Source organism: Centroberyx gerrardi, chromosome 18 (assembly GCF_048128805.1).
Source record: "Centroberyx gerrardi isolate f3 chromosome 18, fCenGer3.hap1.cur.20231027, whole genome shotgun sequence".
NCBI lineage: Eukaryota > Metazoa > Chordata > Actinopteri > Beryciformes > Berycidae > Centroberyx > Centroberyx gerrardi.
The window spans coordinates 12,883,859-12,910,641 of record NC_136014.1 but is presented as its reverse complement, the minus strand read 5'-3'; the positions used below and the strand labels follow the sequence as shown (position 1 = coordinate 12,910,641).

Sequence of the window (26,783 nt, the reverse complement as noted above, 5' to 3'; positions counted from 1 at the left end):
ACCTTTTTATTCTTAAGTAACTCCTGTTTTTAGTTTATGTCCTGCATTATGTGTTGCAGCCTATATTTTATTGGATTATATTTCCTATTTAGCCTATGTTTTATTGTAGCCTATGTAAAGCACTTTATAACTGTATTTTTAACAGTGCTATGCAAAATGAATAAATAGATAGATAGATAGGTAGATAGATAGATAGATAGATAGATAGATAGATAGATAGATAGATAGATAGATAGATAGATAGATAGATATCTGACCCGAGACCGACGGTAACAACTTTTACCGGAAGCCATCACATGACGACGGATGACGTGTTTCCGGGCCGTGTGTGCAGCACTCACTCTAGCGGTAGCAATTCAACGGAATATTAATTTCCTAGATACATTTTAACCTGTTTTCTTTGTCTTTTGGATAATTGTTGCTCAATACAGAGAGAGAGAGTATCTATTTATTTGTATGCGGCCTGACCCAACGTTAGTAGTGTGATGAAAATATATCGCTTTTATAGAAGGTAGGTCAGCGTTAGCTAGCTAGCTAGCTAGCTAGTTTTGTTAGCCACACAGGGCCGGCTGTATGTGAGCACAAAGGCCGTGATACACCGCCTCGCTTTCCACCATGTATCCCTCATGGGGAAATTATGGTGGCAATCAATCGCAAAACTTTGGAGGGCCTGGGCCCCGAAAGCAGCCAGCTGGGGGGCAGGCTGCCCCGGCAGGCGGGTTCGGCGGCTTCGAGGCCCCGACGAACGACTCCCTTTTCTCCAGCCTGCAGGAGCAGCACCTCCAGCAGATGCAGCAGCTGCAGATGCTTCACCAGAAACAGCTTCAGTCGGTGTTGCATCACAACAATACTGCAGGTGCGTACGGTGGTGGAGCTGCAGCCGGATATTCCGGATCATCGTGGCCGCCCGAAGGTCCCGGACATGCAGGCGGCGATTTTGGTGGCCCGCCGTACTATGAACAAGACGAGGCTCCCTCGGTGCGAGGCCCGCCGGGTCCTCCGCAGGACCAGCCTCAGCCTCCTCCACCGCAGCCCAAGGAGGCGCTGCCAAAGCCTCCCCCGCCGCAGCCAACGTCACCGAAGACCCCCCAGAATAACGGTGCTCCTAAATCAAAAGAGGTAAACAAGAAAGATTCCTCCACGCCAGAGGACGAAAAATCCGATTGTGCGTCTGTACCTTTGCAGGTAATATCTTGCAAGTGTTTGTTCTGTGGTGTGAAAGGCAATATCAAAGCTTTGATCACCAGGCCTTCATTACTCCAGCATTACTCGTTGCTCTACCAACAGTCTGGACCAGGGATAAAGGGAAGGTTGAACCCACCAAAAGTAATTTTAGCCATCATTTTATGCTGGCATAATCTTAACGACATAAATTCATAGGACTAAATTATCTCATACATCATAGTAAAAAATATCAAATGGATCTAGGTTATGCATGGATAGAGCCATTAAAGTACACATAAGCACAAAATTTGATGCTTTTCTTGAAAATATATTTGATTTTTGTTTATATTTGCCCTACCATGTTCACCAACTGGGTTTCTTAGTTTACATCACTGGCCAGGACCAAGGAAGTAGGAAGTCAAAGCCAAATCCTTGCTTCCAGTGGAAGAATTTCAGTACTGTGACCAGTGTTCTTAGTATTAAATCTATACTGAACAAAAATATAAACGCAACACTTTTGGTTTTGCTCCCATTTTTCACGAGTTGAAATAAAAGATCTAAGACTTTTTCTATGCACACAAAAGGCTTATTTCTCTCAAATTTCGTTCATAAATTTGTTTTAATCCGTGTTAGTGAGCACTTCTCCTTTGCCAAGATAATCCATCCACCTGACAGGTGTGGCATATCAAGATGCTGATTAAACAGCATGATTATTGCACAGGTGTGCCTTGGGCTGGTCACAATAAAAGGCCACTCTAAAATGTGCAGTTTTATCTTGGAAAAAAAGACATTTATTAGGCACTGAACTATGGATCTCACATGACTAGGGCTACAGATATGCATTTTTTGAAAACCAGTCAGTATCTGGTGTGACCACCATTTGCCTCATGCAGTGCGACACATCTCCTTCACATAGAGTTGATCAGGTTGTTGATTGTGGCCTGTGGAGTGTCGGTCCACTCCTCTTCAATGGCTGTGCGAAGTTGCTGGATATTGGCAGGAATTGGAACACGCTGTCGTACATGCCGATCCAGAGCACCCCAAACATGCTCAATGGGTGACATGTCTGGTGAGTATGCAGGCCATGCAAGAACTGGGATGTTTTCAGCTTCCAGGAATTGTGCACAGATCCTTCCAACATGGGGCCGTGCATTATCATGCTGCAACATGAGCTCTGGTGGACATTCCTGCAGTCAAAACTTGTGACATCTGTGGCATTGTGTTGTGTGATAAAAACTGCACATTTTAGAGTGGCCTTTTATTGTGACCAGCCCAAGGCACACCTGTGCAATAATCATGCTGTTTAATCAGCATCTTGATATGCCACACCAGTCAGGTGGATAGATTATCTTGGCAAAGGAGAAGTGCTCACTAACACGGATTTAAACAAATTTGTGAACAAAATTTGAGAGAAATAAGCCTTTTGTGTGCATAGAAAAAGTCTTAGATCTTTTATTTCAACTCATGAAAAATGGGAGCAAAAACAAAAGTGTTGCGTTTATATTTTTGTTCAGTGTAAATCAAGGGCATTTGATTTGTTGATAACCCTTTAAAGGGGATTGGCACGTAATTTAGGAATCCAGATGTTATTCTTATGGCCCAGGACAAGCAGTCTTTTCATTTTCATTCCAACCAAACACCAGCTGATTTCACTGATTAGTTCCTCCTCTCTGGTTCAAGGTTTGCTAATCAGTGAAATCAGCTAGTTGTCTTTTTTGGTTGGAAGGAAAACCTGCAGACTCTTGGCCCTAAGTGGCGCATGGTTTGCGACCCCTGCTCAGAACAGTCTAATAAATAATGCTACAAACCAGGGAACTAAGTCTAAAATACAACCTGGGGATTATTCACTGACAATGGTGGTTGAGTGTTTGTGATACATTTTAGTTTTACTGCTTTAAGTTGGGGATGGGGGGGGGGGCAGTTTTCTGTTGTTCATAACTGTGGGAGACAACAGTGATCATTCATCAATACAGAGCAGCCTATCCTGAAGTATCAGAATAGCATATTTCAAACTAGATAGCACACGGGCACACAAAGTTTGATGGTGTGTCACGTGAATCTGTTCTGAAGTTATATGCCTTTTCACGAGAAGCCACGCCCACTGCCACACCCCCAGTTTAGTGTGAAAAGTTAATCAGTTCTTCCTTGCCCCATGGCCAATCTTTCCACAAAGATTCATGCAAATCCATTCATAACTTTTGGAGTTATCTTGCTAACAGACAAACGGATGGAACGGGGCCATCCAGCTCTGTTGCAGGTAATAGAAATCTAGCAGCATTTCACTTTAAACTCACAGGTATAGCTGTTATGTCATTAGCACAGCCAGGCTTTGTTCACATCTGTAGTGGTCAATTTAAAATGAAAGAACAGATTAGGCTATATGGTTTACAATTTAAAAAATGTTATGTTAGTTAACAGGAAAAGAAAAGGCTGTGGAGTTTGAACCTATCAACCTAAATCACTTTCTTTTGCTAAAATTTGTTGTATGCGATTGTGAAATAGGGAATGGAATATCATGTTCGGTTGTAGATCAATCAGTGTTAGTAATGTAGGAGCAAGGTCACAAAGTTGTTTTCGTGTGGATTTTCAGTTTAAGTGTGCATTAGAGCATTAGTTCAGAGGTTAGAGAACAATAATTACTGAATTACTGCAAAAAAAGATTGACAATCTGTTTAAAGTCAGCTCTGTTCAGTGTGTGAATCCTCAATGAGTGCCATTAGGCTATATTGATGTGGTAAGTACATTTTTACTAATAGTAAGAAATGTGTATTAATATGCTTAATTCATCGTCAAAATTCATCAGTAAATGTAGATGGTAATCTAAGGCCATAAATATGGTTAGGCCATACGAATTAAAAGAATTGTTTAACCAGTTTCTGTTTTAGTCTGGTGACATAAAGGTTGAAAAAATATTCTGGCACAACTTCACCCACTAACAAGGTGCCTGGAATGGACACGTAACACAGCGAAAGGGGAAATTCCAGTAACACTTGCAGTACAGTACCGAGAACAAAGTTTTATTGGTAAAGCCAACATGTTTCAGCACGTTGCCTCTGTTAGGGTTTGTAAACACCATGTGCCAAAACATGTTGGTCTTACCAACTGCAAGAGTTGCTGGAATATCATCTTTCCGAAGCTAGTGAAGTAAGCAAGCAAGCAAATAAAGAAAATATACATAGGTATATTCCCTCAATATCCCTGGCACATTAAAAAGCATTCTGCAGGTTAATCCTCTGAATAGAATGTTTGGAAATACAGATGCTACCCTAATGTATGCCTACATATGCCAAGAGAGAGTTAGAAATTAGGAAAGTTGGGAAATTTCTTGATGGTGGATTTTCAGATAAGGGCTAATTCAAATTGTATAATTCATTCTACTTGCATTCTCAAATTTAATGCTGCTTCAATGCTGGACTAATGTGGATAGTGTTAAAAGCTCAACAATTTTATTGTAAAATTATTGTATCATTCTATCTCACTCTCTCTTCCCATTTCTCTCTTGACATAATTCATCCTTTGTTGACTACTACATCTATATTTGCATACCAGAGAAATGATACTACTTTCTTGCGTGTCATGGAAAGAGTGTGGCACCCGTCCATTTTGTACTACCAAATTTCCCACTATCAGTTACTTCATTACAGTTCATGGTCTGCCTGTAGTTTAAGTTCCACAAAAGGCTTGAACTTAGATTGTACTGTACTACACTCAGGTGTAAATATCTGCTCTTGATAGTTAATCAGACACCAGTAAATCTATCCATATGACTACATGTATTTAACCACTAATGCATAGCCTTGTACATTCTATTTTCTGTTTGGTGCTGTTGGATTAATTTAATTTGTACTCCCAAAACACACCATTTGTTTCTTGGTATTTAGTAAATTAGTTTTCTTTCGTTTTAAAGTTAAGTCACAGTGGTAGAGCAGCAAGCAGTGTTTACCTTAACATATGCAGGTGGCAGTCGTCATGAATGAGAAGCTAGTTAGTGTGAATTGCTTAACTCATCTTTAATTTTTTGTATTTTAATTCAGTCATTCACAGTCAGCATTCATTCACTGTCAGTGTTTTGTCTTCACGAGAAAGGAAAAACGTTCCCCATCTGTCTTGTCTGATCGACTTCTTTGTCTTTATTTCACTCAGGAGCAACAACAATACTGGTACCAACAACACCTTCAGAATCTACAGAAGTTGAAACATGAGAAGGCCAAGCAGAACCAGAAAGAGGGGGATGGTCCTGCGCCGCCACCACCCCAGAACTTGCCGCCTCCTCCTCTCCCATCAGAGCCACCGAAAAACGCACCGCCTCCACCCCCACCAAAAGAGGAGCCACCAGCACCACCTCCACCACCTGACGAGGTAAGTATGCCCTATATAGACAAGTGTGAGTGTGTGTGTCAGGGATGCAAACTTGTCATGTTTTGGAAATAAGTAAATAGCAATGTACAATACCATATGAGACTGTAGTGAAGTGTTTTGTCAGAAACTTGTGAAAATGTCTGTCACCCCTTCCATCACAGACTGCCTTTCTTTATAACAAAGATGTTGACCGTGAATTATAGAAAGAATATTTTCCTCCAATCTTGCTTTGTTTCTTTTTGCAGCCGGAGGTCCCCCAGGACCCGGAGGAGGCCGCCCGCCTGCAGCAGCTGCAGGCTGCAGCAGCACAGTGGCAGCAGGTGCAGCAGCAGAGGGCAGGCATACAATACCAGGCTCTCATGCAACAGCATGAAAAGCTACAGCAGATCCTGGAACAGTACCAACAGTTGATTCAGCAGCCAGCGGACCTACAGGTAGCTCGATGGTGTTTTCATTGATAATTATGACTGCACAGATAGTAGCTATTACTATGAATTGCATTAGATTAGCTGAAACTTTATTGAGCTACCAGGAAGTTGAGCCAGGAAATTGAGCTGTTGCAGTGCAAGAAATAATATGATACATCAAAGAAAAAAAGGATAGAAATAAGAATAGAGCGAATGGGGGTTATATAACATATGCAACCAACATCTTAAGTAGAAATGTATCAATAACAATGTGCAAATAAGTATGAATTCCAAAGCATCATAGGATAAAAAGACTAGGTGAAAAATTACAGCAAATTAACAGAAAGTACAACAATGTGCTCTTTATGGGCCTACAAAGAGCATCATATTACAAGTTCAGTGTTCAGTTCTTATTCTCCCTTGTCTAGCACTTAACATACATGACCTCTGTAAAAAGAGAAAGGAGAAAATAAAACGATAGTATGTTTTACACACCATTATTATAATTATACTTTAAACCAAACATGAATAACAACATCTTCTCCTTAATGTAATTTGTTGCAGTCAATGTCTGCCGAAATGCAGCTCAGGCACTACGAAATGCAACAGCAGCAATTCACCCCATTGTTCAAAGACTGGGAACACACTTTCAGCCTCTGGTACGAACAGTTCCAGACATACCCCCACAAAGACCAACTCCAGGACTATGAACTCCAATGGAAGCAGTGGAAAGAGCAGATGAACGCCACCCATGCCCACCTGCAAGAGCGGGTGGCCGCTCTCAGAGCCATGGTGCCGTACCCCTCGAGCCAGTACAGTACTGGGATAATGGGACAGTATGGGCAGCACTCTGGACAAGACATGCAAGTGCAGCAGCCAGGCATGGTGAGCCCAGGTGTGCAGCATTCCCCTGGTGCTGTTGGTCCTAGGTCCCAAGGTCCGCGGCCCACTGGTTTTGGGCCACATACAGAATCACCCACTGGACCCGCTGTGGGAGGAGGGGGCCCTGCTGGTAGAGGAGTCAGACCACCAGCCCCCCCCACCGGTCAACCACCTCGCTTCACCGGCCCTAGAGGTCCAAGGTCAGCCGCAACCTTGAGATTTGGGGTAATGTTGAATGGAAAAATAGAAGGGACGTTTTGGTTAGGAGTTTTCAAGCTGCTATGGTTTAGCCTACAGTTATTAATGGAATGAATGTTTTTTCCAACAGCAGAATGAACACATTATTTTCTTGACAAATGGAAGTCCACGGTGAACAGAACAATGTTAAAAATTAGAATATTATAAATGTGAATAGAAATGATCCTGCGCTGAGATAAAAATTATGGTTTTCAGATGATGGAATATTGTGTAAGAAACTGTTTGGTGTTTAACAGATCTTGTTGTCTGTGCGCAAGTTTCACAAAATATGGGTATCAGTCCTCACTGTAGTGCTTAGTTCACACACAGTTCAGTTATTAAGGAGAGTGACAACCACATTCTACAACCAAACTCGCTACCTGAAAAATTCAGGTATTGACTACCGAATTTGAGAGTGGATTCAGTTAGTCCAAGTAGTGTGAACCAGAACTGCATTGGACAACTGGTTGTTAGTGACGTAAGGCGCAACATTCGTAATATTATCATCGTTACTTTTAAAGAGACTGAGGTAAGTGTTGTGAGAGTGAGACATTCACAGATTTTCTATCCAGCCTGTTTTCCTCAAGATTGCAGGGGGCAATTGTCTTGGGGCAACCTAAATGTTGTGGTCCACATCGCTTAAAACTATTTCATGTGGTTCATGCGGTGGAAAAAGAGAATACAACGCTGCTGTCGGTGGCGGTTTATTAAGATCTTATGGATAAAGTGACTCCGGTTATCTGTACATACACAGTCTAGTCATTTTACTCCAGTCTGCTCCAATGTGTACCATACATATGTGCATTCACTCTCATTCATAAATTCGGTTGTCATTAACAAATTCTGTCATGTGTACGTAGTCATTGTTAGTTTATCATTGAGCATCCTTAAAACAAAGTTTGTATCTGAATAACAATGTGTTCTTGCATTTAATTTTCCAACAGGCTTGATGGTCCCAGAGGAAACACCCCAAGATTTGAACAGCCACAGCGGTTTGATGGTCCCCCCAGATTTGACCAACCACAGCAGCGCTTTGATGGTCCCCCCAAATTTGACCAACCGCAGCAGCGCTTTGATGGTCCCCCCAAATTTGACCAACCGCAGCAGCGCTTTGATGGTCCCCCCAAATTTGACCAACCGCAGCAGCGCTTTGATGGTCCCCCCAGATTTGACCAACCGCAGCAGCGCTTTGATGGTCCCCCCAGATTTGACCAACCGCAGCAGCGATTTGATGGTCCCCCCCGATTTGACCAACCACAGCAGCGCTTTGATGGTCCCCCCAGATTTGACCAACCGCAGAAGCGGTTCGATGGTCCCCCTAGATTTGACCAACCGCAGCAGCGCTTTGATGGTCCCCCCAGATTTAACCAACCGCAGCAGCGCTTTGATGGTCCCCCCCGATTTGACCGTCCGCAGTTTGATCAGTCCCCAAGAGGAGGCCAACCTCGGTTTGGGCAGCAGCCTAGATTTGAACCGCCCCCAAGGCAAACTGGCCCTCCACCTCGCTTTGAACGGCCTCCTGGGCCCCAGCAAAGAGTACAGCAAGGTCCTCAGCCTAAGACAGAACCAGTCACTAAACAACCGACCAATACTGATTCCAAGGCTCCAGTAAAATCAGCAGGGCAACTGCAGACTGCAAAAGAAAATGAATCAAAATCAGATAAGACTATCAATCCAGAAGACATGGCAGACGACAACCTACTCGGAAATGAGGGCTTCTTTGTCCAAAGTGACCCTATTCCTCAGACATTACAAACAGACACAAAGCCTGAGAATTCAGATGGCAGTAATGATTCTGCTACCAGTGATAAATCCAACCCTGTGAGCACCAAGCCCTCTGTAACAGCTCCCTTGCCTGTGCCTCCAAAAAATACAGCTGTGCAGAATAATCTCAAACCAGGTGGGCCAGCGCCAAATAACAAACCCCAGCTGGGGCCAAAGCCCCATGGAGTCCAACAAGAGGCACAACCTTCTGGGCAAGCACAATCAAGACCAGAGCCTCCAAAGCCTCCACCTGCAATGGTACATGGCAGGGGACGAGGCCAGCCCCCAGTACCTGTCCAAGGGCGTGGACGAGGACTTGGGCAAAGGGGGCGTGGAGAGTTCAGGGGTCCTAACACTTTGCCACTTGGGGAGGAGGTGGATGAAATGTCTTATGACTACATGCCACCACATGAGGACATTGGGATGCAGGAAGAGCAGGAAGACTACCAGTGGCAAGATCCTTCATATGAGGAACCTGGCGGTGAGGAATCAGAGGCGCCCCCTGAAGAAGACATGTGGATGCCAGAGGAACATCACTTTCCAGCAGAGGAGGAGTATTATGATGAGCCAATGGTAGGACCCCCTATGGGGAGAGGACTACCCCCTATGAGAAGAGGGGGACCACCTTTGGGGAGAGGCGGACCGCCTTTGGGGAGAGGAGGACCGCCTTTGGGGAGAGGAGGACCCCCGTTGGGTAGAGGAGGACCGCCTTTGGGGAGAGGAGGACCGCCGTTGGGGAGAGGAGGACCGCCTTTGGGAAGAGGAGGACCGCCTATGGGAAGAGGAGAGCCAATGGATAGGCACTGGGAAGAGCCTGAGACAGCGGAGTACTTGGAGGAAGGAGACCCTTATTGGGGAGAAAGGAGACCTCCAATGAGAGGTATGAGACCCCCGTTTCCACCTGGTCGGGGTCGTCCTCCACGGGGCCATCCCAGTTTCATGCACCCGGGTCGAGGACGCCCCCCTCACCCAGCACATGGGGCAATGGATCACGATCCATTAGGTCCTTTAATGGACCCTGATGGCATAGAAATGGATCCGATGAGGCACCCTATGCACCGTGGCCATGACCCTCGTGGCCATCCTATGCATCCCGATATGGTAAGAGGCAGGCGGCGTCTGCCACCATCTCATGATATGATGGATCCAATGGGAGAGCCGTTGTATGATGAAGGCATGGAGAGAGAACTAGGATGGCATCAACCCCCCCACGGCAGAGGCCCTCCTCCGCCTCCACATGAGATGATGGAGAGGGGAGGGATTAGGAGGCGACCTATGGGTCGAGGCATAGCAAGAGGGATGCGGCGTCCAGGTCTACCACATGAGGAATATGAAGAGGGATACAGTGAGGGTTTTGTCGAGGATTATGGCCATGGGGAGGACAGATATGGCTGGCGACCACCACGGGACTATCCCCCTGAGGAGTATGAACATGAGGATCAGTTCTATGAGACTGAATGGGACAGAGAGCGTGCCCCACCAGAGAGGGAGTACCCTCCCCGCATGCCGCCGCCACCAGAGCGCTTCAGAGATGACCATTGGCCAGAGGAAAGGGAAAGAGGTCGCCCATATCCATATGAAGAGCACGAAAGGGGAAGAGGAGAGCTTAGAATACGCGAGTACAGGGATGAGCCACCATATCGGCAAGAAGAACCACCGTACGCAACACCCCCTACTGAATGGGATAGGCCTCCAAGACCTCCTCCACCACCTGAGAGAGGGTATCCTCCAGACTATGAGGATCGTAGACCCCACTATGAGGACCACAGAGAAGAGCCTCCTTTGGATATTCCTCCTCCACCACCCCCGGCTGCACCTATCACAAAGGTGCCAGAGAGCACACATGACTCGGCAGCTCAAGCAGCAAACGCAGCAGGTGTACTTGCTCTCTCTCAGCGTCAGCATGAAATCATCTTGAAAGCTGCTCAAGAGCTTAAATTGATAAGGTAATTTACATTTCGTTATTGATGTTTGAATTTTAACATTTCTTAGTTAATCATTGCATTTGTTATATTTAGGCTTTAGCTTATTTTTGACCAGATTTTTTTGGTGCTCTAAATGACAAATTCCATATTTTAAACAGGCAATATGTGAAAGTCAGAAATAAAAACTGACTAAAAATTGTGATCAGAAAATTATAACTCTTTAATTGTAAATTATATTACTACTCTTTCATTATCTTTGAAATGCTAAGGTGACCCCTCTGCATACATGTGACATCTGCATGACTTATTTTACGATCAAAGATGGTTTTGGGGGAACTTTTATGAGCATTTAACTAACATTCCTTTGTTCTACAGAGAAATGCAGGAGGGGAAGACACCTGGAACTGAGCCTGCTGCACCTGAAGTCACACCTGAGCTTCCTGCTGGTCTTCTGGGTTTGGAGATCCCTCCAGAAGTGAGGAATGCTCTAAAGGTAAATGATAACTATTAGTATTTATTTATTCATTTTACATGTATTTTTATAATTTATATATATTTATTTATTTATATATTTTTATTTTACATTTGCATATTTAACATAATGTATTTTACTCTTAGATCAAATTGCATCTTTTTTCATCCTTAGGGCATGGCTGCATCTGGACAGACTACGACTGACCCTGCATCTTGGGATACCAAGCCTGTCACCACAAGTTACCAGACATCTCTCCCTGCTGCACCCAAGCCTCCAGTGATTCCAAAGACTGTGGATTATGGCCATGGGCATGGTAGGAACAGCAAAGAAGACTTTTTAAGGCATCATCATTTCACAGAAATGTGACAGGGAAGGTTTCAGGACATTGTTGGTAAAATTAACTCTCTCAATATTTAGAACCTGGTACCACTGTTGAGCGGATCTCCTATGGTGAGAGGATTGTGTTGAGGCCTGACCCGGTGCCATCAGAGAGGGGGTATGAAAAAGGTGAGTTTAATAGTGTTATGCAGCAAGTTTATCAACACCATAAAGCATATCTTGTGCCAATCAAATAAAGCTTGCATTTATTGTGACCAGGTTGGTATGTTATTTTTTTAGCCATGCTTATTGTTGAACAATTTTATCTTCCTCCTAGAACCTCTTGGCCCCAGAGAGCCTTATAGCAGAGACTCATACTATGAAAGACGACCAGACCCTTACATGGACCGCCGGGAGTACAGCAGAGAGAGGGAGATGTACAGAGACAAGCCTCCATCGGATTATGAAAGAGAGAGATTTGAGAGAGAGCGCTACCCCCCTAGAGACGACAGGTAGTATGTCTCCTCTCAGGGTTTCGACATCCCCTTTATCCAAACTGTCGGGAAGTACTGCTGCTTCCGTACATATGTAATATTCTTTTCTTTTTGTCTGTTTTTGCTTCAAGCACACAGCCCATGGTTGTTGAAGAAAGGTATTATATCACATTGTACCATACATTGTGATTAGTCATCGGTGTGTGCCAGTTTGAAATAGGAAATTTTGTTGGGAACCTGAAACCTAATCATCCCGTTTTCTTCTGTACAGACCTCCACTGGGACCCCCACCGCGCCCAGGCTACAGGGAAAGAGAGAGGGACCTGCGAGAGAGGGAGGGAAGTGGCAGTCGAGATCGAGACGAGCATTATGGAAGGTCTGGCTACGATAGACCTCCTTACGAGCGCAGCGGACACGAACGCAGTGGGCCGGAGCGTTATGGCCATGGCTCCTCACCTTACAGTACGTGAAATCCCCCATCCAATATCCAATGTTTTTCACAGACCTGGTCTATGGTGATAGGATTTGATTGATACTGGTTTCACTCTAGTGCCAGGTTTAGTTCAGTTTATTTCTCAATTGCTAAAACACATTTTGCTGGTATACGTTGCTAGAATCTATAATGAAACAATTATGCCAAGTCGAGAAATACTTGAATTGCATATAATATCATGCAGTGGACAGAAGGAGTTATCCAGAGGAGCGAGGGTCTGGCTCTGGATCATCTCTACCACCTCCACCTCAGCCTCCCCCACGAGTCGAGAAGAAACCAGAAATCAAGAATATTGACGATCTCCTCAAACCACCAGGCAGATTATCTCGGCCGGAAAGAGTACGTAGTTACTGCTGCCATGTTTCTCAGTGCTACAGTATCAAATTTTTTGTTGTATAATATTAAGTATTTATACAAATAACATGTTTTTCCAGATTGTCATCATAATGAGAGGGCTTCCAGGAAGTGGAAAAAGCCATGTTGCAAAGCTTATACGGGTGAGTGGAATCAGAACAGCAAATTATATGATAATGTAATTGTGGCATTTTCTAATGGCAAGATTGCTTTCTTGAATTAATACTTTTTGTTTGTGAAAAGAAATTACTTTTGGAAAAGCCTGTTTTATATGCTTTTCCAAGACAAAAATGTTTTTTGACAAGATCACAAATATCTTGCCTTCTCTGACAAAGCCAATATATAAACTTTGCTTTCCAATCTTGTTTGCAATGTTAAGGACAAGGAAGTAGACTGCGGTGGTGCCCCACCAAGAGTTCTTGTTTTGGATGACTACTTCATGACGGAGGTCGAGAAAGTTGAAAAGGACCCAGACACAGGGAAAAGAGTCAAAAACAAGGTGAGTTTAGCCCAATATTAATGGAAAAGGATATGGATTGAAAATCATGTTTGTGATCTCAACATCAGTGGACAGAACATCAATGCACAGATGTATTACGACTATTATTGTAAATATTAACAACAAAATAACCTAAAATTCTGTTTTGCAGGTTCTTGAGTACGAGTATGAACCAGAGATGGAGGACACATACCGGAGCAGCATGCTTAAAACATTTAAGAAAACTCTGGACGACGGCTTTTTCCCCTTCATTATTATAGACACTATTAATGACAGGGTTAAACATTTTGATCAGTTCTGGAGTGCAGCCAAAACGAAAGGATTTGAGGTGAGTTGATTTTAATTAATGAGTTGGAAACAAAAGTCATTTTAATCTGCAGTATGCTAAAGATAGTTATGTTTTTCTAGGTGTATGTGGCTGAAATCACTGCAGACAATCAGACGTGTACAAAGAGAAATGTCCATGGCCGCACGCTCAAGGACATAATGAAGGTCAGTATGGGAATCTAGACACCTCAAATACATTTGTAAACATTCATAATTTCCACTGAGGTACATAACGGTGATATATACTTTGTTCATGAAATATTCTTCACACAGATGTCCAGTAATTGGGAGTCTTCGCCACGTCATATGGTGCGCTTGGATGTCCGATCCCTGCTTCAGGATGCTGCTATTGAGGAGGTGAGATCTTTTTCATTTCACAGTTTTCAGCATTCTGAATGAAATAATAAGCCATATTTTGGCTCTGAATATGAATTAAATCAAAGATAAAAATAAGCTCAAATGTACTTGTGTTCTTAGGTTGAAATGGAGGACTTCAATCCTGATGATGAGCCCAAGGAGCCCAAGAGGGAGGAGGAAGAAGAGGGTGATCTGGTAGGATATGAAAAGCTTGCATTTGTAGCCACATAGTTGTCAACCTCATTTTTCACTGATGTGTACTCACATCTACCACACAAGGATGATTCAAGCCTCTGATTCAGTATCAATGCTGTCTTTATAAGCTATGAATGTTTGAGGTTTTGCAGGAAGAGGCTTAATGTCTTTGGTGTTTCTTTGTGCTTCTTCATCAGATTTGTCAGTTTAACTCTCACCAAAAACATTAGCTTTTAGTCTTTTAATAACTTTTATTATTAAGGTGAGTTTTAAATAAGTGAAATTGATAAGCAGGTTAAAAAAAATCATGACTCCTTTTTTCATGCTAGGCTATGTTTTGTGGAAAATGAAAGCTGTTCAAAATTTTTAGAAAAGTATTTTTATAGATTTTTAATTTCTTTATTTTTATCCATTATCTTGCATCGAGATCAAGGCTCTTTTTTACAACAGAGACCAGGCCAGCAGCAGCACAGAAAAACTGTTAGAAATTACACAAGTAACAAATAATCTAAAGTAAAGTGAGAAGAACAGAAGAGAGAGGAGCAGGATAAAGAGAGACTAAATGGTTGAACAGTCCCAAAACAAAATAATCAAAAACAAAACAACAAATCAACTCAACCTTAAACAATGACCTTATCCTATGAGAATAAACTTAATTTAATTTCCAATAGACCTTTCTTTCATGTCCGAACAACTGCTTTAAACTCGCAACAAGTAACCAATTCCAAGTTTCAAATCTTTCTACTGGCTACTCCATGCAGACGGTGCATGATCATAGTCAGCAGAAATGACTCTTGGTTCCTCAGACTATAATGTCCTTCAAATTTATGTGTAAATAAATGCATACATGGCCTCATAAACGGTCATCGAGCCCATATATGGACAGAGATTGCCAACCAGCCCTGGAATACAAAGTACAATGACGAGTGAGGGCATAACAGTTACTGAACTACACTACAATACACTGTATCATAACAGTTACTGAACACACTATAATAAACAACATCCAACATGCCCTGGCATTGAGGTGATGCATTCATATAAGAGAGAGCTTCATAGACAAGCACAGGTAAGAATGCTCTGCAACTGCAAATACAAATCTTTCTCTGGACTGAAAAAAAAACTAAAACCCTAATTTCAATTTTCCATCCATTCAACTATTCACACGGTTATCAACATGTGGTTTAGAACAGTGGTTCTTTGGGCTCATGGCCCCTTAAAAGGAAGCAATGCCTATTTGCGACCCCTGTTACAGGCTGCATCAGGTTGTTTCATTTCATTATCAGAGGAGGCCTAAAGGCTGAAAACTATTCAGTATTTAACAAGAAAAAGCAAAAATCGGAGAGAAGAAAAATGACACATAATAATTTTGTATAATAATATGTTTTCTCAAGAAATTACGAACGATCACAATGTGTCCTGGACAAGATGCGCTCCTGAAGTCTGCATAATTGTTGACTTGCTCCCTCGGCCCTCAAAGGGTTGATTTCTGAAATGTTACTTGATTTATCAGAGTGCAGGAACAGCACTTAAAATGGCAGTGGGGATTCCCCCGAGGAGAAGTGCCAAGGGGAAGTCAACGAGGGCATGTTGAAATGAGTAGTGAAACAGGGCCAAGCACCTGGCATCAGCATGATGCTCTAGCACGATGTCAGAGCCGGTCGTGCTGCGAGTCGTCACTCACCGGAAGAGTCCGAGCACCTTGGAGCCCCAGATGATTTTGAAAGAACCAAAGATTTTGTTCACGACATCAAGTTTTTGTCTAGGACAGAATCCCACAGTGTGAATGTAGCTTTACCCAAATCATGATTTAGAACCTGATTTAGAATTAAAGTGTTTAGATCATATTGATTTCAAATGATGGCTAATGAATCCTTTAAACATGATGTTGTATTAAATTTGAATCAATACTCTATATATTACTATATAGTCAATCTTTTTTCCACTGCTTATACCAATTGTGAGCAGGCTAATACACATTCAGATCACCAAAAAGCATTTTAATCTATAATCTTAGACCAACTGAGAGCTCTGAAACCCTTCTATATGTGAAATGGCCAGAAAATCATAGCTGACTTATGTCGCTTTGCTTTGATTTCTGGTTTGTTACACGTGGCTTTTGGTACAAGACTTGAGTATTGGAGAAATTCTGATAATTCTGAGGCTTCACAGGGCCTGATATCTAATACCAATATTGATGCATTCCTAGACATAATCTCTGATTGTGGAAAACTGTGGTAACTTGTATAATGCGTGTCTGTCAGTACTTGGCAAATGAACTCTTAAGTGGTTTATCTCATACACTTTCCACAGAGTGGAGATGGCTGCTGTTTTGAGTGTATAAAAAATTAAGCTTTTTTCCTTTTGTTGTAAATTTTCCTTGACATCTCTAATAGACTTTTGTTCAAGAGATCAAGAAACGATTACAAGAAAAGGAAGGAACTGATATTCAGACACGGCCATAGATTCTCAGATGTGACAGTCCATCCAGATGTCTAGATTCAAACCACAATGCTTTAAAATTGTGAGTGTGTGAACTACACACACTCCCTTTTAATGAGCTGAATGAAAAGGAAATGAGTGCCTCTAAAATTACACTGATGATCTAGATTCCCCAAAAAATCCCTAAATATTTCACTCAGACTCACACTGAGACTCAGTGTCTGTGTTGTTGGTTACAGACACTGTTGTTGCTGCATTGTTGGAGGTTTTACCAGTTCTCCCCAAACCGATCCCCCAGGGGTGCTTGAGAGTCAGAGGGTCCGCAGTAGATCTAGATCCACAGTGTAGACAGACACAACACAACTCAAAGATGTGGGAGATAAACCCTCGATCAAATGGGGGCATCTGTGGTCTTATGTATATCGATCTGGGGGTCCTTCACATGGGACAAGTTTGGGGACCCTTGGATTATACAATACTGCTGAGTTAACTTTGATAGAAAGAATGCTGTATTAGTCTGTCTTAAAGCAAAGTGCAATATTTTGTTCACATGCTGATTTTAAGCAAATATCTCTAGGCCTTAAATAGGTCACCATGTGATCAGTGTTACCCACAAAACCTCTGCTATGGCCACAAATTTGTTACTTCAACAGTTCCCGCAGGAAATGTGTTTGTCCAGGTGGTGGTAGCTGACTAATCTAAATACCTAAATAAGTAACACACTCTTTTAAGGTTTTCTATCTGCCAATTCTGTTTTAAAATACAGGAGCACATAAACTTAATTAAATTAGTTTGCATTGTGTCAAATTCTTATCATCTTACTTGTAGCTAACAAAGACCATAACCATATAACCATATACTAGGGATGTTCCTAACGACTAATTTCCCTGTCGATTAAACGAAAATTTAAATTTAGACTAGTCGACTTGTCTAAAAGTAAGAAAACACTCAGAAAACAGTCAAAATTGAGCACAATTTAATCTATAGGGTTAAAACGTCCGAAAAAATATTGCGTGTATTTAAGAGCCATTTGAAACCGTTAATCACATTCTTCAATAACTGTGGCACTTGGCGCAGTTTATTATGAACATTGCACATTACAAAACATGACAACTCACTAAATAAAAGTTAACAAATAACATTTAAAATAAATAAATTGCCACTGAAATGTGTGGCACTTTGCGCAGTTTATTATGAACATTGCACATTACAAAACATGACAACTCACTAAATAAAAGTTAACAAATAACATTTAAAATAATAAAAAATATTAAAAAATAATAATCAGTCATCAGAAAAACTACCAATAATAGGCCTACAAAAAAATAACAATTAGGCCTACTGATCGACGTGACATTAGATTATTAGGCTATTCAACAACGGCATGCTGTTGGCAATCAGCTTCAAACAGCAGGTACACACACACACACACACACACACACACACACAGCGTGGTAGGCCTACTTACTCGACTGACGAAACATTTTTGTTCAGCGAAATCAACATGTCAACATGTTCGGGTGAAAGGCGAGACCTCAGTCTATTAACAGTAAGTCCAGCAGCTGAAAAAACTGTCAGCTGGCACAGATGTTGCAGGCACACAGAGATAGCGACTTGCAAGCCGGCATAGTTTTGTTCCCGCACCAACCACAAGTGGATCTTCGTTAGGTGGGATACAGGTTTCCATCCAGTAGCGCTCCAGCTCATCTTGATCCGCGGACTCTCCATAGCCATCCCCAAATAAAGACATTAAGCAAGTTTTCTGCCGTTTTGGTTAGCAGTGCTAGCACCAGCAGCATGCTCTCCTTGCAGGTCCACATGCCTGTGCTGAATGTGGTTACGCATTGCTCCGGTAGAGTGATTATATGCCAGTTTATTCTGACACAGCCTACATACAACCTTATTTTCATTTTCTAGATCAAAACACTGCCAAACCGCGCTGGTTTTACGAGATGTCATCTCTGTCCGGTCCCACTTTCCACCTCGCTGGTTTACATCCGGGCATAACCGCCTGCCGGGGCTGCAGCCCCAGCTAGTGGCGGGTGGCTGTGTAACATCTTAGACGCAACAGTTAACCGGCATTGTACATTATTAATAATTAGTTTAACCGACTAGTATTTCTGGTGCCGAGTAGCGAGGGTAGAACCGTTTAATCGACTAGTCGACTAATCGCGCACATCCCTACCATATACCAGAAAATACAAAAAGGATCACAGTGCAAAGTTATGGTTTGCAACAGCATGAAGGAAATAATTGGAGGTTGCTAACGTACTTAATTAATGGACTTACTTGCTAATGGAGCTACATACCAACATATTAGACGGAGTATGCTGATATTATGGCTTCAACACTAGCTGAAGCTATAACAATTAACTTGACTCACACAATGTGATGATTTGCTCTTCATGGGTCACATTGTTGCTTCTGGCCAGCAGATGTGGTCGTACCCATGTCAGCATGGTTTTGTTGTCAGTGAGTTTGGGATTTTTTATGGTTTTATAGTCAAACCAGTGTATTCTTTGGTTAAGGCAGACCACTTTGACTATAAAGCACTGCAGGAAACCCTGTACTAGAGAGGGGGTATGAGGGGATAATCGTCCTTCTGCCCCATTGTGATTACGTTCAAAATTTGCTAAAACCAGCTTAATCACTCAATAGGTAATTTGATGAAAATACATTTCAGCGTACACATGACAGTAGTTCCATATACTTATACACTCAGTAGCCAATTTATTAGGTACACTCCTCTAGTACTGGGTGGTTGTCTCCTACCATAACCTATATGTGACAAGGACTGGCCAAGGGGCCAAAACTGGCCTTGGCTTTTGAAGCATCTCTGTACTGCTGGGATAGGCAACCATTTTGCCATGGAGGGCTGAGAGTCTGCAGGTTTTCATTCCAACCAGACATATAGCAGGTGGTTTCACCGATAGCACCTCTTCAGCCAGAAAGGAGGAACTAATCAGTGAAATCACCTGCTGTAGGTCTGGTTGGAATGAAAACCTGCAGACTCTCGGCCCTCCATGGCACATGGTTGGCTATTCCTTTTGGTGGTGCATGTAATGGGGCGTATCTGCATAATCCTGTTCTTGGCAATGACGATGGATCTGAGCTACACAGCCATGCTTTATAACCATATAAGGCAATATGGGCTGACTATTCCTGCAGTTGTGGGCTCCACCTGCTCCACCTTTGTACTTTGTTGCACATTCCCTGACTCCTAAAATACAAGTTGGCGCCCAGAAATCCCATTTCCCAGGCTGCATACAGGCCAGTACAAGGTCATCAGGTGACATCACAGTCACTCTGTCCAATATTTTCTACAGTCTATGGGACTGGCGAACGATGCATTCTGAGGTGTCTTTCTTTGCACCACTGATATACTGAACTGTTATTTGCCATCCTTTGTGGCCAGCCTGTTGGCTTAATCAATTCTTGCCATTCTCCTTCAACGTCATCAACAGGCTGTTTAAACCCACAGGACTACCACTGACTGGATATTTTTTCTTTGCCGCAGCATTCATGATAAACCTCAGACTCTGCTGTGCATGGAAAAACTGGAACTGGGCATTTGGCACCAACAATACCACTCACAATTACCTTGGTTACTCCTTTTGGGCAGTCTAACATTGAATCAAATGATAACTAAATCCCTTAATACCTACTTTATACAGCAAACCATGTCCCCGCAAGTCTATAGCGATCCATTATCATGAATGGGTGTTCTACCTAATGAACTGGCTACTGAGTGACTACTGGCTATGAACAAAAATCAGATTTTCTGCTAGATTTAATTGCACTTCATTTAAATATAACATTATCTCCTTGAAAATGACATTTGTGACAAAGTTTATTAAGTTTTTAATTTGAAAAATTATTTTGCATTAGTCTATAGGGACATAAATGGAAATTTATCCCAGCAATGACCGTTGCCAGCAGGGGTCTAGTTGGAACCTTACCTCCATAATTCCCACCCAGCTCCTTCTAGCTAGCCTAAATAGTAAATTGGTAAATGTCTCAAAAGCGTACATCAGTGTGTCCTTACTGACCAGCTGGCAAGTGCTATGGACAGTCAGCAATTTGCTGTTAGCTAGCTAGCCAAATAGCGTTCCTTGAAAGCATTGTAACGTAACAATTAGAGATTTGTCAATAAAAAGTTGTACTGATGCCAGGTCCGTAAACTACATATAATTAATGTTGCAAATTCTTGACCTTGAAAAATAGTTTTTCCAAGCAACGATGATGCAAACTCAGGATGGGACCCAAGTGCCTTTGCTCTTTGTAGTGTCAGGCATCATTTTGTTACCATGTCAGGAATTGGAAAGATTTGAAAAAATAACTGGAAATGTAATGTATCGATCATATGATCATTAGTTAACGTAGGCACGAGTGTTTGCTTATCCTCTGACTTGGAAGCAAATAGATGTCTGCCTCTGTCACTTTAAGGCCATTTGTAAGTGAAGCACTGTGGCACAGAACTTGTTTTATAAAGCAGAGCACAGCTGCTGTCAATGCTAACTTTTCTTTTGCATGTTCCCTAGAATCAGGCTTAGTCTGAACGCATACGTTTCTCTCAGCTTACAAGATGTCATTACATCAAAAATGTTTGCATGCCAGTATGTAACCTAAAAATGTCTGTACTACATAATTCCTCATGCAGTTTCATTCCTGCACTTGTCCTTGTTGACATTTGTTCTTTTAACCTCTAAAGAAATTTCCTCTCTTTTCAGCCAACCCCTTTCCCCTCTTTCTCTCCCTTTCCCTTATCCCTTTGCCACTCAGAGGTTTAACTGTTGCAGTGTTTCTCTGTATAATATAGGGTTACATTCCAAAAAGCAAATGGGAGATGGACACATCTGAGGCAAAACTCGGTAGGTATTCCCTTTTGTTGGTGGACTTTCTTATTTTATGACTTTGATTGGCTCACTCTTTGATATAGATCACATAATATAGAGGATTCTTGTCTTCACCAGTTTCAGCTTTTCATATTTTGATATTTGTGCTTGTATGCATTTTATTTCTCTCGCTATATTTGTTTGAGTTACATTCCAATATGTATGACATTGAAATTGGATGCAGAGAATAAGCTGCACCACACGATGGTTCAGTAGTCAAAATTATTTGCTAATTTATCCTACAGCCATCAAACTTTTTATATAATGTATGCTGTGTAAATATGTGAATTATGTTTGTCATGACGATGTCTATGAGGAGAAATGGTCCATCAATTTATCACATGGTGATTACTCAGTCTGTCTTTCTCTCAGTCTGCTTAATACACCGCATAAGTTCACCAAAAAGGTGGCATTATATAAACCACTATATAAAATGGTATAAATGGAGAATGTATGGACAACTAAAATTATCTTTGGGATTCATTCATTGTTGCTCAAAGCTAATTTTCCATTCATGTTGTTAGTATAGACTGAGACATGCTACTAAAGTTAACTCAAATCGTGTGATGGCAAAAAGTTATAGCAATTCCTCAAATAGTTCCAATTTAACTAGTAAAATCATGATTTTTTTGATCCATGGAAGTGTGTAAGAATCAGAGCACCGTGCTGCATGTAAAGCAGAGTTGGGAAAATGCCCATCCGTTCCTGCCTTTGGCATACACAAGTGGCCATCATTCCTAAGTCCCAAGCCAGGCAAGTGAGAGGGGAAAGTGAATAAGAAACACTCCCCTCTCTAAACTGCGACTAACTATCAAGATGCCCTTGAGTAAGGCACTAAACCCCAAATTGCTCCAATGGAACTGCTTAGTGGTCAATAGAAGAAGACTGTGGTTGTACTTTGGCAGCTGCTAAAAAGGATCTTTTGATGTGAGGGCAGAGGTGACCTGGACAGCATCTTTCCTTGTATACAGACAAGTTGGACGGCCTGAAGGGGGGTGGGAAGAGGAAACGTGAAGGCGAAGGCGTGGCAGGCATTGAGGACTTCCTTCAGCTGCCAGACGACTATGCCACACGCATGTCAGAACCGGGAAAGAAAAGGGTAAATTGTCATGCCACACTACAAACCTGTTTCTTTGGTAATCTTAAAATCTAATTGTTTGCCAATGAGGTAACACTAAAAAATTGAATGTCATATGCCTAGTGCTCCAAGTTTGTTTTTCAGTTTGTATTGAGACCTACTATACAAATTAAGTCTTTCAACAAATAATACATTTGTAGCATTTAGCCGGAATGATGCTCATTTTTCCATTTCCTGCTCATAACACATCTTGGTCGTTCTCATTCTTGTTAAAGGTTCGGTGGGCTGATCTTGAAGAGCAGAAGGAAGCAGATCGAAAGCGCGCTATCGGCTTTGTGGTGGGTCAAACAGACTGGGAGAGAATAACCGACGAGAGTGGCCAGCTGGCGCAGAGAGCTCTCAACCGCACTAAGTATTTCTAAGAAGAGAATCTTACTCCCCTCGTCTTGTCCCTTCATTAAAAGGTTCGTATGTTCGTCTACTGAATTACATTGTTGTTACGAGGGCTATAGATGTTACTGATAGCTGATAAAAGAAACAAGAGAAAGGAAATATGTGTTGTGAAAATACGACTTAACACTTATTTTAGCGGCTTAATTATGCCATTTGGATATTTTCCTAGTGCTGCACTTTTAATGATGTCATAAAGAAATGTTTGATACCTTTTCCTATTGCGTGCTGTGCCTTCCATTTGAACTGTACCCTGTGGACCAGTAGTTTCTAAAATTGAAGTAATTCCTATTAGTTCAAAACAATATAACATGGTTACCCATTTGGCAAAATATTTGATTCATCCAGACAGTCTTATCCCACTACTGTTTAGCAAGTCATTGCCCTGAAAAGAATGTGCTTGTATTTCCAAACTTAAGCTCAATATATCGTGGCTAAAATGCTTTGAATGAATCAATAACCTTGCTGAAAAATGTATTTCTAATGACTCACACATTTATAACAGTCCTTTTTCTGTGTAATGAGACAGTAATCAGGACTTGTGAATTGCGATGTGAAGCTGAATTTATATTGCCTAAAAGTCAGCTAATTAATTGTGTACCAAAAACTTGAACATAATTTAAAGTAGAGATAGCACAAATATAAATCTGTCCGTGGCACAATTATCAATCATTTCTTTTTTCCCTCAGGTGTCCACTTTCTGAAAACACTGAACCTTACTTCGAACTCAACTCATCAAGATGATGTTACCAATATTATATTCTTAGTTGTTTATTTCAGTGCTAGGGATACAATATAGCTTTTTTGTTTGTTGTTTTAAGCAGGCGTTCTCGATATTCACAAATAAATGTATAGTTTATTTTCAATTCTGTGCTTCTTCTGGTGATGTATTCTGTATCAAGTCATGTTTGCTTTGCTGTTTTATACTCAACATGCTCTGTGTATACCTGTAGCACTGTTGCTTTGTCCATGAATAAGTGAAGAAAGAATAAAAGTTTCACAAAATTACCGATTTTGGAGTGGCTTACTTGAGTTATCGTTTCAGCTTTACGAAATAGCTTACATTTTAAGAAGGTTATCTGATTGATCACTATCAAGGAGTCCTCAGTCCACACAAAGTCCTCAGAACAGTGTTTTTGCTATCAAGAAAGTGGAAGCAGGAGGTGCTAGTGATGATAGTGCAAGTCAGTAGAGCTGAAAAAGAATTATCTGGAAGGTCATGTTTAAGTCCCTCCATAGTTAAAGGATAATTCTGGTGTCACTTCACTGCAGAGCTTTGTGTACCTTGCTGTCCAATACACAGAGAGAGCCGAAGCAATTTCCAACAGTAGAACCCAAAAATGTATTAAAACACGTCCTATCAACACAGTAACAGTCACACTGCAATTACACGTCATTAAATAGCTGTGATTGAACAATTATGACACTTACAATAGCCCATTTGCTACTTTTTAGCATTGCTCACACACTTCCTTATTTACTTTGCTAGCTGCCGTTATTCTCCCACGTTCACGCCATATCGCAAGAAGTGCAAAAACGGGATTTTGTTGCTTCAGCTTTAAAGAATTCTTTACGTGCTTTACTTGTTGGAACGCCCACATTTAAAATAATTTGTATGTATGAATTTAAAATCAACCATAAGCAAACTACAGCAGATATTTGTTGCTTTTCGTAAGTATGGTTGATTGTATTAGTGTCAATACAACTGATCATTTTGATTTTTAATACCTTGGACTGCCGACACTGGTGGATTCCCTGCTGTGTTTAACACTTATGTTGACACACTGCTACAATTCATGAGGCCAGGCGGGAGATATTGAAGCCCGCAAAAAATTCCCACATGTCCTACTTGTAATCACCACAAGGAGGCTGACGGGAAAGTTTTTTCCCAGTTGGAAGTTCGTATCTACAGAAAACCCGATTTGACATAAACGCAGCATCAGAGTACTTGAGCAGTCTACTTGCCAACTAGCTCACGCTAGTTAAAATAACATCTAATGTCGCAATATATGCAAGTTTCAGGCCATGGATAATCGGAAATCTGATGTAGGCAGGTCCCATTGCAGTCTGAGTGTTTTTGTGTTGAAAGGATGTGTTTTAATCGCTTTTTGGGTTCAACTGTTGGATATTGCTTTGGCCCTTGAGTGCGTATTGGAGAGCAGCGCTCCCGGTGAACTGAAGCTACGTCAAGCTGCCATTGTCACGAAGGCAAAATTATCCTTTCCTTAACTATTACTTTAATCATGGTTCTACATTTGACTTTTCATGGACATGTTTTTTTTTTTAGCCCCATTGAGTTTCACCGACATTGCTAAAAATAAAAATCGGACAATATTCTTACAAAGCTAACTATCCCATTTAAGCCTTTGGGGATGTCCATCTCATACAGGACAACACTACAGTATCTTTCTCTGTTATTCAGACTCGTTTCAGAGAGTCCTGGCTGTAATCAGGTACATCATTGTACAGAGTATAATTAAAATAGAGCTAACAGCAATGTGAAATTGTACTGTGGAGTGCTTCCCATACTTGTAATATATCCAGTCATCTCTAAGTTGGCTTGGAAAATTCCTACCACATGATGCATTAATTTTCTTAATGGGTGTCTTCCAGGATAACAATGCACCTACCAAGGCATGACTGTCCACTTCACTGTTTGAAGAGCATGATGATAATGTTAGCCATAAGCTAAGGCTTTATTAATAACCAGTTGTGATGTTAGTTGAGTATGTATGGGAGATGCTGAAATCCGGTGTCCTCCACTCTAACAGAGGGGCCAGATAATCAGTCAAAATCATTACAGTTTTAGTGACTGGCTTTGACTTTGCCCTTAGTGGAGCAACACCATGCCAGAAAAAGTGTCACACATTAAAGCCACTAGCTCAGAGAAATTGTAATGGTGTTTCCTTTATTTTGACAAAACTGTGAATTGGGTAGGACATGTTAGGTGCTGTGTGGGCTTTGTTCACTTTAACGCTTGATTTCTTGCATTATAATTCAGGACCCAAATTGGGTTGTGGCCTTTAATGACAAGAATATTTTATTTATGACCTGTATGACAGACCAAACTTCTCACTTGGGTCCTATTTAAGAAACTTACATTAAAATTTTAAGTCACACAAAAGATTAAACTGGCATAACGGTTACCCTACCGGTGCTAAATTGACAATGAATAGATATCACAGTAGTATTATACGTGATACTAAAATGCAATATCAATGCCTACAAGCAACCATAATATCAGTGTGTATAAGCAAGTACAATACAACTGAGGTGCCTTATTTTTGTTTACAGGTGTATCAAAAAGTCTCACAAGCCAGTTGAAATTGTAAACAAAGAAAAACAGGACAATCTGCAAGTCAAAAAGATTTATTTCTCATCTGAATTAATTTATTTCTATATTTTCTTAGTGGAGTAATCTATAAAAATACAGCGATTGGTTGGTTGCCTCAAGTTGGTCAGAACTGCTGAGTATAATCAGTGCGTTTAGTTTAGCTGTGATACAAAGCAGCTGCAAAATGTGGCAGAAAAACTGTCCAGACAACGTAACGGTGCACACATCACACGTATAAGGGAAAAGCTTTACATCACATATGTTTGCTTGTTAGACCATTATTGTTCTCATTGTTGTTGAGAGCAATGTTTTGATAAAAAGTAACTCCGTATCT

General features: G+C 41.5%; 1 protein-coding gene across 1 annotated transcript; it reads left to right on the top strand.

The window, feature by feature from the left end:
- Positions 1-359: 359 nt before the first annotated feature.
- ylpm1 (YLP motif containing 1) lies at positions 360-24,096 on the top strand. Its single transcript, XM_078289858.1, has 21 exons — positions 360-1,119; positions 5,308-5,523; positions 5,769-5,957; positions 6,495-7,012; positions 7,994-10,759; positions 11,114-11,231; positions 11,385-11,526; positions 11,631-11,720; positions 11,869-12,043; positions 12,297-12,487; positions 12,703-12,857; positions 12,953-13,015; positions 13,252-13,371; positions 13,523-13,699; positions 13,780-13,863; positions 13,972-14,055; positions 14,176-14,250; positions 21,512-21,563; positions 22,559-22,686; positions 22,941-23,129; positions 23,805-24,096. Exons 1-20 carry the CDS (start codon positions 616-618, stop codon positions 23,085-23,087), a joined length of 5,994 nt encoding a protein of 1,997 aa, XP_078145984.1. The 5' UTR covers positions 360-615; the 3' UTR covers positions 23,088-23,129; positions 23,805-24,096.
- Positions 24,097-26,783: the final 2,687 nt, after the last annotated feature.

What these genes read in the sequence shown, in the direction of transcription:
- ylpm1 (XM_078289858.1), top strand. Translation starts at nt 616, where the DNA reads ATGTATCCCTCATGGGGAAATTATGGTGGCAATCAATCGCAAAACTTT. An exon ending in AAGTGAGGAATGCTCTAAAG is followed by an intron (nt 11,232 to 11,384) that starts GTAAATGATAAC and finishes TTTCATCCTTAG; the next exon opens with GGCATGGCTGCATCTGGACA. An exon ending in CAGAACCGGGAAAGAAAAGG is followed by an intron (nt 22,687 to 22,940) that starts GTAAATTGTCAT and finishes TTCTTGTTAAAG; the next exon opens with GTTCGGTGGGCTGATCTTGA.